This window comes from Dendropsophus ebraccatus, chromosome 9 (assembly GCF_027789765.1).
Source record: "Dendropsophus ebraccatus isolate aDenEbr1 chromosome 9, aDenEbr1.pat, whole genome shotgun sequence".
Taxonomy (NCBI): domain Eukaryota; kingdom Metazoa; phylum Chordata; class Amphibia; order Anura; family Hylidae; genus Dendropsophus; species Dendropsophus ebraccatus.
In genome coordinates this window covers 32,157,876-32,171,554 of record NC_091462.1, presented here as the reverse complement: position 1 = coordinate 32,171,554, position 13,679 = coordinate 32,157,876, and the positions used below count along the sequence as shown (strand labels likewise).

Here is a 13,679-nt window from a genome sequence, read left to right as displayed (position 1 = left end):
TAATAACATTAACCAACTGGCCAGAACGTTAAAACCTCCTGTCTAGTATTGCGTATTTCCCCTTTATGTTGCCAAAACAGCTCTAACCTGTTAAGATATGAACTTAACAGAGACCTCGGTAGGTGTCCTGTGGTATCTGGCGCTGGGATGATAGAAGATCCTTTATGCTCTGTAAAGTGTGAGGTGCGGCCTCCATGAATCACTTTTTTTTTTCATCGTCCCATAGATGCTTGAGATCTGGGGAACTAGAGGTTTCCTCAACCCTTGCAGTGTGCCAGAGGCCTTATAGTGTTGAGTGGGGTAAAGGCCCTATTACAAAAAGCGATTTTTGTCAAATTCGGCCAATAATTGCTACGTGTAATAGAAGACAATGATCAGCTAACATGCACGATGTCGGCTGATCGTTGTCTTTCAACATGTTGAAACATAACAGTACCCCCCACAGCTCCCCGCGGCCCCCCTGCTCTTACCCGCTCACTGTCAGCGCATTTAATAGCGCCGCCAGCGAGCGGGGGAACAAGGAGCAAGCGAGCGCTGACCTGACAGGTCGGCACTCGCTTGCTCCTTTGAATCGCCCCGTGTAACTTTACTGTCAGTAGAGAATCCAGCTGCCATGGAGGGGGACTAGGTCTGTACAAAGTCCAGGTATGTGGCACATGCCACAGTAACATCCACTTGTTGCCAGCAGAACATTGCCCAGATAATAATTCTGCCTGTGCCAGCTTGTCTTCCTGGTAAGTGACGCACTACAGTGGCATAGCTACCATGAAGGCAGGGAAGGCAGTTGCTATGGGGCCCCGCACTGCACCTGGCCCGTCTCCCCTGTCTTCAAGGTAGCTACGCTACTGATAGTAAAGCCCCCTGTCAGAGACGCAGAAGGGAGCGTCTGCAATCCCCTCTTAAACACCTCCGCACCTCCCCCTGACACAGGCTCAGAGCGTCCTGCACCAGTGTCCCCCTCTCCACAAGTGGAACAGTCCCGGGACGTTCCGCTAAGCCCCGCCACCCAGCATCCACCGCGGGCGGGATATTCCCTCATGGCAGAGTGCGCAGGGCCTGAGGAGGGGACACACAGCAGGAGGATGGTAACTATCACTGCCAGCTGGAAGTCACCAGCTTCCCTGGAATCCTGTATAATGGGGTCACTAGCTTCCCTGGCAACCTGTATAATGGGGTCACCAGCTTCCCTGGCATCCTGTATAATGGGGTCACTCAGCTTCCCTGGCAACCTGTATAATGGGGTCACCAGCTTCCCTGGCATCCTGTATAATGGGGTCACTCAGCTTCCCTGGCATCCTGTATAATGGGGGTCACCCAGCTTCCCTGGCATCCTGTATAATGGGGGTCACCCAGCTTCCCTGCATCCTGTATAATGGGGTCACTCAGCTTCCCTGGCATCCTGTATAATGGGGGTCAGCCAGCTTCCCTGGCATCCTGTATAATGGGGTCACCAGCTTCCCTGGCATCCTGTATAATGGGGTCACGCAGCCTCCCTGTATCCTGTATAATGGGGGTCACCCAGCCTCCCTGGCATCCTGTATAATGGGGGTCACCCAGTTTCCCTGGCATCCTGTAGCATGGGGTCACCAGCTTCCCTGGCATCCTGTATAATGGGGGTCACCCAGCTTCCCTGCATCCTGTATAATGGGGTCACTCAGCTTCCCTGGCATCCTGTATAATGGGGGCACCCAGCCTCCCTGGCATCCTGTATAATGGGGGTCACCCAGCTTCCCTGCATCCTGTATAATGGGGTCACTCAGCCTCCCTGGAATCCTGTATAATGGGGTCAGTCAGCTTCCCAGCATCCATTATAATGGGGGTCACCCAGCTTTCCTAGCATCCTGTATAATGGGGGTCACCACACTTCCCTGGCATCCTGTATAATGGGGTCACCAGCTTCCCTGGCATCCTGTATAATGGGGTCACCAGCTTCCCTGGCATCCTGTATAATGGGGTCACTCAGCCTCCCTGCATCCTGTATAATGGGGGTCACCCAGCCTCCCTGGCATCCTGTATAATGGGGGTCACCCAGTTTCCCTGGCATCCTGTATAATGGGGGTCACCCAGCTTCCCTGCATCCTGTATGATGGGGTCACTCAGCTTCCCTGGCATCCTGTATAATGGGGTCACCCAACTTTCCCAGCATCTTGTATAGTAGTATAATGACGGTCACCCAGCTTTCCCAGCATCTTGTATATTAGTCAGGATAATGGCGGTCACCCAGCTTCCCTAGCATCCTGTATAATAGGGTCATCCAGCTTCCCTAGCATCTAGTATAGTAGTCAGTATCTTGGAGGTCACCCAGCTTTCCCAGCATCTTGTATAATGGTGTCACCCAGCTTTCCCAGCATCTTGTATATTGGGGTCATCCAGCTTCCCTAGCATCTTGTATAGTAGTCAGTATAATGGAGGTCACCCCCTGGACTCAGAGCACCCCTCAGACCTGCAGGGACCTGCAGCCCCTAAACCCTCCCCCCCCCCCCCCCCCCCCCCCCACACACTGTCTTAAAGCAGCCCACACCCCGCAGGTGTCTCAGAGCTGCCCCAACCAGCAGGGACTCCGAGCGGCCTGCTACCACGCACCCCCCACCCCCACCCCAGGGCACAGCGTCTCAGAGCTGCCGAAGGCGGGGGGACAGCTCCATATCGCCGGTACAGGTAATATGTTGGGGGGCCCCATACACTTTTTTTTGCTATGGGGCCCCATGAATCCTAGTTACGCCCCAGCGCACCTACACTCATTGACGTGATGTAAAAGAAAACCTGATTACTCAGACCAGATGAGCATTGCCCCAAGGTCCAGTTTAGATGCTCATTTAGCATTTTCTGCTGTGCACAGGGCTCAGCATGTTTATTCTATACCCTATACACAGCGGGGTACGATGCCCCATGTCTTCTGACACCTTCCTAGAACAGCCGTCATTAACTTTATCAGCAATCTGTGCTAGAGTAGCTCTACCATAGGATCAGACGAGCTAGCCTTTGTCCCCTAAGCACATCAAATAATTTTGGGTGCCTATTTGTGCTGAGTAAACTTGCCGAAAGTTTGGGTTCAGCAACATTCATTTAAACCCGAACGTTAAGTATCTGACTCCCGGCTCCCGGTGTCTGGAGAAGTTGGATGCAGCCTTAGGGCTGCCAGGAAGACATGGATACAGCCTATGACTGTATACATGTCTTCAAAGCTCCATAGGGCTGCTTCTTTAGCCACCAGTATTCAAATGCAGGATGATCTGGCTCGAGTAAAGTGTCTTACTTGTGGAAAATATGTCAAGTGACAGAGGACTGAGTACTAGGTAAATAATACACCTGCCTCTTTTGGAAGTCGATTGGTGGAGTGTGTATAAAATCAGTAGCTTTAACTTTTTGTGTTTGTCAAACGCAGAGTGTTTAGGCTGGGACGAACGTTGCCGAATCGAAATTTTCGGCAAGTTTAGTCAACACTAGTGCCTATGACGGCTGCTGGTTCTCTGATTGTCCTTTCCTGGATCTCTTTCCTAGGTAATAACTATTGCATACTGGAAACATGCCATAAAGGCTGCGGATCTGGAGATGATCTGACTCAGTCCTCCAGCCGTCACACTTTGGTCCTTATTGAAGTCGCTCAGATACTGTTCACTTTACTGACAAGAACTGTTTATTTGTTGTATATCTGTATACTTATATATATTTGCTGTACACTGTATATCTTACTGCTTGAGAGGCGCCATTGTCACAAAAGAATCAATGTCATTCACTTCACCTCTCAATGATTTTAAATATTATGGCTGATTCGTGTATGTTTATATGTGAATGATCAACAGAGGAAAAATAAATGAGTAAATAATAGGTTAAAATATATAAGGGGGAAGGCAACTTACTTATACTGATGTATCACACGGTGGTCCTAAAACATACCAGTCATCAAAAAATGTGATGGTTGGGGGTCCCATGCATGTGTGGCGTTTAAGAAACAGCATTGTGTACACATTTTTTACAACTTTAAAACAGGTGTAAATGCTTCATAAATCCCAAATGTTCTTAACTTGAAGCCAAGGATGTGGCCAAATTACCAAGACCAGAAGTTTAGCACTGACATTTCTCAGGTAGAAAAACTTTACACTGGAAATGCATTGAATTCACCTTTTCTGATGTGACAGTAAAAGCTTAGAAGATGGCAGCCAGCCGTTCAGGATTTAGTTTATTGATCCTATACTGCTGCTTTATGAGGACACTGAGACAAGCAAGCCTGGCCGTGCAAATCCCTAGATTTTACTGCAATATTAAATCAGGTTTATTAAAAAATAAATTCAAGCTATGAATCTATTTAAAGGGCACCGAAGCCTAAAAGGTGTTATGCTAAGGTTATGTTCCCTGACCTGTGGCTCCCCAGCTGCTGCAAAACTACAACTTCCACCATGCCCTGACAGCCAAAAGCATGATGGGAGTTGTAGTTTTGCAAAAGTTGGAGAGCCACAGGTTGCGGAATACTGTACTAGAGCTTATTGCTAACACAGATGTGAATATGGTTTTAAAAAACTTCTCGATCTGCACAGTGCTTTAAAGATCAGCAACAAATCCACCATAACTGAAGTTATCGTATAGGTGCATTCAGTCTTCTGCTAAAGGGACCTGACCATTCATTCATTTATTTATAAGGAAAATCCTATTTGTGTATACTAACAGGTAATGTGATACATAGGATTGTACCTGATCCAATCAATAAAAACAAAGCGATTTTCATTTTCACTTATGTTCTTTTCCTCAATATCCATAACTCACAGTCATTTGAAGGCTTTGTTTTTGAAACAAGCTATACCTTTTATTGGCATGCTATATGTTACACTATAAAACAGTGTTAAATTAGAAACAAAAAAAACCAAGATGTGTTGTTTTTTCCCTCTCAGTTCTCAGTCAGTCATGTCAGTGTAAATGGTACAGTACCAAATTGATATGCTTTTAGTTTGTTTTACTATATATTATATAATATATATATATATATATATAATATATATAATATATATATATATATATATATAATATATAATATATATAATATATAATATATATAATATATAATATATATATATATATATATATATATATATATATATATATATATATATATATATAATATGAGTTAACCTCTAAAACTTTTTAGAGAATAGATACATTGTGAGGCAACCAAAAAAATGGAATTCTGGTATTGGGTATTTATTTCTTTATAGTGTTTACTGTGCAGAATAGACCATGTTAAATTTTAATAATTTGTATGTCCACATGCGGTGATACCAATTATGTCCATTTTTGGTAGCAAGGATTCATTTATTAATTTAAAATATGTGAAAGGGGCAATTCGAAATTTTATTAAAGAAGAGAGTAAGTATGTGTATGTATATATAAATATACTAGAAAATGTACCCGGCGCTGCCCGAGTATAAAGTGTCAGTGTGTTAATTAGATTTGTTCTAAGGTGCCCAGGAGGCCAAGCTAAAGGTATTGTTTCATCTAAGTTAATCAGTGGAATTAGTGTATACCTGTAGTGCATAGTTGGAGGGGTTCTGTATACCCACAATGTATAATTTTTAGGGGTCTTGGGTCAGGTGTGGTATGACAGTGTTATCCAGTTACAGTATGGCGGTATTGGTCAGGTCTGGTATAGCAGCTTTTTCCAGTCATAGTATGGTGGTATTGGTCAGGTGTGTTATGACAGCGTTATCCCGTCACAGTATGGTGGTATTGGTCAGGTCTGGTATAGCGGTGTTATCCAGTCACAGTATGGCGGTATTGGTCAGGTCTGATATGATGGTGTTATCCAGTCATGGTATGGTGGTATTGGTCAGGTGTGGTATGGCAGTGTTATCCAGTCACAGTATGGTGGTATTGGTCAGGTCTGGTATGGCGGTGTTATCCAGCACAGTATGGTGGTATTGGTCAGGTCTGGTATGGAGGTGTTATCCAGTCACAGTATGGCGGTATTGGTCAGGTCTGGTATGACAGTGTTATCCAGCACAGTATGGCGGTATTGGTCAGGTCTGGTATGGCAGTGTTATCCAGCACAGTATGGTGGTATTGGTCAGGTCTGGTGTGGCAGTGTTACCCAGTCACAGTTTGGTATACCTGTTGTGCCCTGTATATACATGTACTGTATAGATGGAGTAGGGGGCCCTGTATATACATGTACTGTATAGATGGAGTAGGGGGCCCTGTATATACATGTACTGTATGGATGGAGTAGGGGGCCCTGTATATACATGTACTGTATAGATGGAGTAGGGGGCCCTGTATATACATGTACTGTATAGATGGAGTAGGGGGCCCTGTATATACATGTACTGTATAGATGGAGTAGGGGGTCCTGTATATACATGTACTGTATAGATGGAGTAGGGGGCCCTGTATATATATGTACTGTATGGATGGAGTAGGGGGCCCTGTATATACATGTACTGTATAGATGGAGTAGGGGGTCCTGTATATACATGTACTGTATAGATGGAGTAGGGGGTCTACCAGTTATTTCTGTGGATGTTGTGAGGCAGCTTCCCTAGCAACCATTGCTCCTTGTGAAAATGAAAGCAGTAATCCTATTGGTTGCTAAGGCTCCAACTGCCGTGTCTGCTGCAGCTAATTATATCACCTGTGTTTGCAGTGAGGAGATTTTCCCATTCTTCTCTATGGGGCGCTCTTTCCCCTCCCCCTTCCCTCCTGTACATCTGGCGGGGACGGGACCTTCGCTAAAACCTTACCGGGCACCCAATGTATCTGTGTGCCAAATTTGGGGTCAAACGGTTCAGGCGTTTGGAAGTCTATTTGGGACAGACAGACAGACTTTGATTTTTATTATATAGACGTATGTATATGTGTGTTTGTATATATATATATATATATATATATATATATATATATATATATATGTATATATATAATTTTATTTTTAACATGTCTTGACATCTGTGGCATCTTCCCCCTTTCAAAATGGAAAGCAGATGTGGTCGGACAGAAATGGACCCCACTGATTTTAATAGCCCGACTGTAGTCAGCTAGTGACTACGTTCGGGTCATTCCCCGAGCAAGTATGAGTTTGGTCTCAGACTCCAAAGTGCTGCTACCAACATTTTTCAGTTCAAGACAAAACTCATATTTTTGGAAAATGTCTTCAACACAGTCACTAGTTGACTACGGTTTTGAAACCAATAGGGGCCAGCGTCTGTCCGTGCATGGATATGCCTCACACGTAGAGCATAAATGAGAAGTGAATAGGTCCTCAGCATTCTATGCCCCCTAAAACATTTCCTACTGTGCTACCTTAAAGTGAATGTACCATAAAATGTACATCACTGCTTTTTAACCTTAAATCGGCAGCCCAGGGATGGCAGTGGCGCAGTCCTTCTTTGAAATGCCGTCCGATTCCCGCGTTCAGAATCGTTCTTTTCCTGAGCACTGTCCCATCCTGGAGCACTGGGGGCAGACCATTCACCCCAGTGTGTGGCGATACCCCCTCCTCCTCGGTGATGCAGCTCACAGAGGGAAAGGGGTTTCGTCACATTGGTTGCAGGGGCTGTGAACCTGCCCCCAGTGCTCCGGGACAGGTCGGTGCTCAAGAGAAGACCATCGCCGTGCACGGAAACCTGGTGGCGCTTCAAAAAAAAAAGAAAGAAAAGGACCGCACCACCACCAATGGTGCATTCAGCTGATGTCCTCCCTGACCACTTACCGAGCTGGTGGCACCTCTGAACAGATATCAATAAAAGCATTCAGAACATGTTTTTTTTGCCTGTGTTTGTATTTTTATAGAAAAACTTTATTCAAGTTGTAAATAGGGTCAAGTAGGTACGACCTATTATTCCTTGGGCCCTAGTACTGCTAGGGATTAGCACTCGACATACAGCACAGGTGGCAGCGGTAGGGCCCAGTGAACAATAGGCCCCTCCTCCCTGACACTATACGACCCAAGTAAAAGCTTTTTTTTTATTTAAAAAAAAAAACACAGACACATGAAACAAAAATATGTTCTGAAAGCTTTTTTTGATATCTATACAGCCGTGCCACCAGCTCGGTAGGTGGTCAGCGGGTGAAAGATTTACTTTAAGCACCATGCTGAGAACACAACAGAGATTTATATCAAGTCTGGTTGTCAATCATACAAAGTGATTGTTTCAAAAGTTTCAACAACAAATAAGTGATTTGCACACTTCAAGCTGCAGGCACCAAATTTATCCCAGGGCCCTCATTGGCTCTAAGCAAGCATACAATGTAAGAGTGGTGATTGCAGGAATAATTCTGGTACTCACAAAAACCCACTAGACAGAAACTGAACTATTTGAAGGCAATTTACATTCTGACCCTTACATTTAGGATTACTTTATTCTAACGCAGAGAGAAGTGCTAAGTAATACTAGCACCAAGCTTTTAAAAGCAAAGTGAACAGGAGACTCACCGAGCAACAGAGTACATAAAAAGAAAATCATTGTCTGGGGAGCCGAGCGTCTTGCTGTAGTCTGTATACTTCTTTTGTGTAGCGCTCTTGATGTCTTTCATCACCGCCTCCATTTCTTTGCTTAAATTGGTTTCTGACTAAAAGCAAAGAACACTGTGTAAGGGTACAAGTCATGAATGTGGCAAACACTATATCAGTGGGAAGCAATCATTTGCCAGCGGCTCCATGAAAAACTAAATAAAAAGCAAACCTGTCACTGTGAACTCATATCCTCTTGTATAATAGTACTTTAAACTATGCAAGTACTCAAGAGCCGGCTGTACAAGTGCTTTGTAAGGATAAAATATACTGCTGCTGTCCTTAAAGGGGTATTCCCATCACCTAAACCACTGATGGCTTACCTTGATACTCCAGTTGTTGCAAAACTACAATTCCCATCCTGCCTGAACCACCAAAGATATGGCTTTGGCTACCCAGGTATGATGGGCTTTGTAGTTTTGCCACAGCTGGAGTGTCGAGGTTAGCCATCGCTGACCTAAAGTTTTGTGGACATCCACTGATGATTGTGTGGGGAGTGGTTTGCTTTTTGTTTCAAAATTAGTTATTAAGTAGTAAAACATCTATTAAGATCCCAGTGATCCCTACAATAAGAACACTGCATATAAGGAATAACATTATTGACGTTTTAATGGGTTTATGCACTTGACATGGATGAATGATCACAGTATGGTGCTATACCATAAACAGATATACTGATTACAAGCACAGCAAGTTGGTCTGGGCAGAATAGAATAAGGGGCATTGCCATTATATAAAGTGATGGTAGTGATAGTGATATATCACAAGGTTATGCCATCATTTTATAATGGGTGGGGATGCGACTTCTAGGATCCTGATTAAAGGGGTTATCCAGCGCTTCAAAAAGATGGCCACCTTGACCCCTCTCTTGTCTCCAGTTAAGGTGTGGTTTGCAATTAAGCTCCATTTACTTCAATGGAACTGAGTTCCAAACCCCACTCAATCTGGAGACAAGAGGGGGAAAAGTGGGCATGTTTTTGTAGCGCTGGATAACCCCACTGGATAACCCTTTTAATCCTAAAAATGAAGTGACCGCAGAACTGATGGAGCGCAGTTTTCCTTGACGCCTTTTCCCAGGCCTACTGGCTGTGCAAAGGACTGCAGCAAAACTCTGTTCAATTGAGTGAGGCCAAGTGCAGTTGCCAGCATAGCCAGGTGCCCGAAGGCACAGCGAAGGTGCTGCAGCACTAAATCAATTCTGTAGTCCCATTTGTGCCCGACACCGATGAGGCCCCAGACATCAGATCCCACTGGAGCCGGGAGCCTCACACACAGCCGCAGCGCCGAGCAGGTAATGTACGCTCTGGGCCGGGGGAAGCCCTGGAGCATACATCACCTGCTCCAGGCTCCTGCTTGCTTTGGAGCCTCCGGCATCTCCCGCCGGTCAGCCAATCAGTGTGCTGCGGCAGGGCAGCGCACTGATTGGCTGACCACCAGGAGCTGCTGGGAAGCCCCGAAGCAAACAGGAACCCGGAGCAGCTAATGTATGGTCCAGCCAGGGCTGCAGGCGGCGGGGGGGTTAAAAGGGCTGGGTTACAGATCCGCAGCGGAATGAAAATTGCAAACCCGCAGCGGATGTGGTATGTGTGAAGGCATCCTTAAAGTGAATTGCAATCCTGTGGTTTTAACATACAAGATAGATCTTTTTTTTCCTACAGTAACAATAATAATCACGGCGAGTGAAGGATGGAGTTATGTGGTGGCAGAGTGGAAGTATCAAGGGTATTTTGGTCTTACACTGATGCTTACTGGGAAAGTTCCCAGCTGCTCTTGAAGCTCCTCCACCTCTTTGATCAGCTCCCTCATGCTCTTGTTTCCATGAGAGTGACCCTGCCAGAGGCTTCTCTCTGTGTTGCTTCCAGGAAAGCAAGGAAGGACACTGTTTGCAAACTGCCTGCAGAGGGGACATGTAAATTCTCCTTTGTCAACAGAAAATCCCTGCAGGACCTGGTCATTCTGGGAAAACACACAAAACATTAATGGTTAGCAGTATAGGAAAGGATAAAAAGCCAAACAAACAATAAATTATATGTTGTCCAATATTATACCATTGAAAAATAGACCTTAACCTTATGCTCCTATTCCACGAGTCTTTTGAAGGAGCAAACGAGCGCTATTAGCGCTCGTTTGCTCCTCGTTCCCGGCTCGCTGCCGCCGCTATTCAACGCGGCGTCAGCGAGCGGGTGAGTGCGGGAGGGGCGGCGGGGAGCTGCTGGGGGGGCTGCCCGGGGGATCGCTGATCGTCCGGGCAGCCCATAGGATATAGCAGCATCTGCTGCCGATGCTCCTATTCAACGGAGCGACGGCAGCAGATCGCTGCTATATCAGTCGCTTGTTTTTCAACATGTTGAAAAACAAGCGACTGCAACGATCAGCCGACATGAACGATGTCGGCTGATCGTTGCACTCTATTCCACGGGACGAATATCGTTCGTAGCGGTCGATATCGGCCGAATACGAACGATATTACTCCTCTAAACGACCCGTGGAATAGGGCCTTTATACAACAAGCCCTTACACAGTTACATGCATGGAAAAGTGTTCAAACCCAGACAATAGCTTGAAGGACTTTCCAGTGTTGCAGTAATTACTATATTTGGGGATTAGAGGGGGTTTTCCTGGTTTCTGAGGCCTTATTCCCACATTCCGTGAAACATGGATAAGGAAGCCCTGCAGTGGAGTGTTTCCCCGCACAACATCAGGTATTAATATGATGGTGGGAGCAGAGAAAATGTCTGAATATTCACAGTACAGTAATGAAGCAGCCGTGGCTGCATATTCAAACACTTTCCACTGTCCCTGCATCATATTGCTACATGATGCCGTCCATGTTTCATTCAACATGGGAATAAGCCTAACATTGCTGTGTATCCACATCCAATAACCCTGCTGATGAGTTGTTTGGTGGAGCTGCTGCAACAGCACCCAAATACAGTGAATAGTTCTAGAAGCCAAGCACCATTTATTGTGTAAAGGTGATGCAGGTTACTGCAGCTTAGCTTCTATTGAATTGATAGGGAGCTGAGCTGCAATAACCCATGCTACCAGCACACAGTAGAAGAAACAGGGATTTTGTGTATACATACCAATGCAGCAGCTCCGCTGATGAGCTGATTCCAGATGTTGGCACTCCTCCAATCCTGTCAAATCACCAATGCTAGAAACCTGGAAAACCCCTTTAAAAGGTGTCTCCATGGCTGCTTTCTTCCAGAAATAGCACCACTCTTGTCCTTACTTTGAGTGTGGTTTTGCAGCTTAGTGAATGGAGGTGAATTATAATACTACATACAACCTGCAGACAGGGGTGGTGCTGTCTTTGCAAGGTAGTAGCTTTGCTTTCTCTAATCCTAGATAACCCATTTAAGCAATTCCTGTAACGTCTATCTGCCGGTTTAGAACAGTATGTAAAAAAGTGATGGTATAACTGTAGTTCTTTCCCGTGCCCCCTGTTTAATGCATCAGTGGTCATGCACACGACTCTACTACCATGCATACGCCACAGAGCTGAATGGATATATAAGAAACTTGCTGAACTTACCCGCAATGACTCCATGTAGGATTTATGGCAGTCTATATGGAGTGTGTGGCCACAAGTTTGTACATATACTCCTCCTTCCCAACCTATGGAAACAGACTGGAGACAGGAACTCTAAATTAAAAAAATAAATGAAGAAAAGGGAAGAATTAGGGTCAATTCCAGTATTAATAATTTATAAAGAATTTACTCACATGGGTTACGTACTTAAAAAATTTAATAAAACTTTGAAATACCGTCCTAACAATGATGATGTCTCATAGATATAAGAATCCTCTATTAGTCAGAATGGAGAGCAGACACAACTAGGGTCTCATGTAAAGGAACCAGCAAGAATATAAAATTATAAGGATAGAAACTGTGTAATGCATCATTTCCCCTGTGGGGGCACTGCAGGAAAACTAAACAAACACACACTACAGCAATCCACCATAGATCACAGCTGATCACAGGACCCTACAGCAGGACGTCCTTCGATAAGGTTGTTCTCGGGTGACATTTCTAACACAATGGGATTGTCCTAAACAAATACTCTAGGACGATGGGTATACCACCATACTGATTTTGTATACCATACCTATATATGTGTCATACTCTATCGTGAATAGTGTCAAACTATAGTCATTTTCTGAAGCCAACTTTGAAACCCAGCCATAGTTACTGAGCATTTACAGTTCCTGGCTCTTTAAACCTGCAACAGAACCTGACAGGGCCCAAACGCGGGACAAGAGTGGTCAAATTATAAAAAGGATGCAACAATAAAGACAATAAATTACATCATATTTGCCTCCCCCTAACTTTGGAGGAGAGTCGGACTGACAGATCCACTTTATAAATAAAAACACTCCCATACAATTCAAAAACCAGCGAGAACAAATCAACTAGGAACAGCATGGGAGCGACGTCTGCTGTGTGCACATCAGCCAAGCTGTGGGAGGCTTGCCCATTTCCGCTTCTATTTCCGAATGCTCTATGGTGCTACTGGTTTTCTGGTTGTCATCCAATCAGCGTTTCAATATCATCAAGGCGAATAAACAAACTAAACTGTGGAGGAGGATTTAATCATTAAAGCGCATGGACTGTACAACGTATATACGCGTTTATCTTCAGTGATAATCGGGCAGGTACAAACATACCAGCGTGTGGGAAATTTGCAGACAAAGAAATGAATGAAGGACAAGAAAAAAAAAAAAACTGATACTGAGGGGTAAGGACAAGTTTTCTTCAATGTGTATGGAAGTCTTAAAGTGAAACCAGCAGTAGGTTAGATGGCTATAACCTGCTGCAGGATACTATTAGGGCACAGGAAAGGTCCGCCATTAATGATAAATACAGCGGTCCCTCAAGTAACAATATTAATTGGTGCCAGGATAACTATTGTATATGGAAAATATTGTATCTTAAGACCAAAACTCTATGGAAAACTGGTAATTGGTTTTGAATTCCCCAGAGTATCATCCCAAAATGAGCCAAAAAAATTCAAGATTTAAAGGAAAATAAGCAGATAACTAACATGGACCTACTGAAGACTGAAAATTACTTTATGCAGAGGACTGGAGGATTTTCAGGGTCCGGTATAGATCACACAGGGAGGAGATACTAAACATACACTGCAGCACAGGACATGTAGTATCACACTGTACTGTA

At 44.6% G+C, this 13,679-nt stretch overlaps 1 protein-coding gene across 4 annotated transcripts in view; it reads right to left on the bottom strand.

The window, feature by feature from the left end:
• Positions 1 to 13,679, bottom strand: part of UBR3 (ubiquitin protein ligase E3 component n-recognin 3) — a 169,130-nt gene that overhangs the window by 57,898 nt on the left and 97,553 nt on the right. For 2 of the 4 annotated variants that reach the window (XM_069982888.1, XM_069982890.1), the window contains 3 exons: positions 12,036 to 12,146; positions 10,247 to 10,453; positions 8,420 to 8,556 (listed from right to left, as the gene is read on the bottom strand). In XM_069982888.1, the coding sequence (XP_069838989.1) occupies positions 8,420 to 8,556; positions 10,247 to 10,453; positions 12,036 to 12,146 (455 nt within the window). Of the gene's footprint in view, positions 1 to 8,419; positions 8,557 to 10,234; positions 10,454 to 12,035; positions 12,147 to 13,679 lie in introns of all 4 variants that reach the window. The other 2 variants (XM_069982887.1, XM_069982889.1) reach the window with 1 other exon arrangement.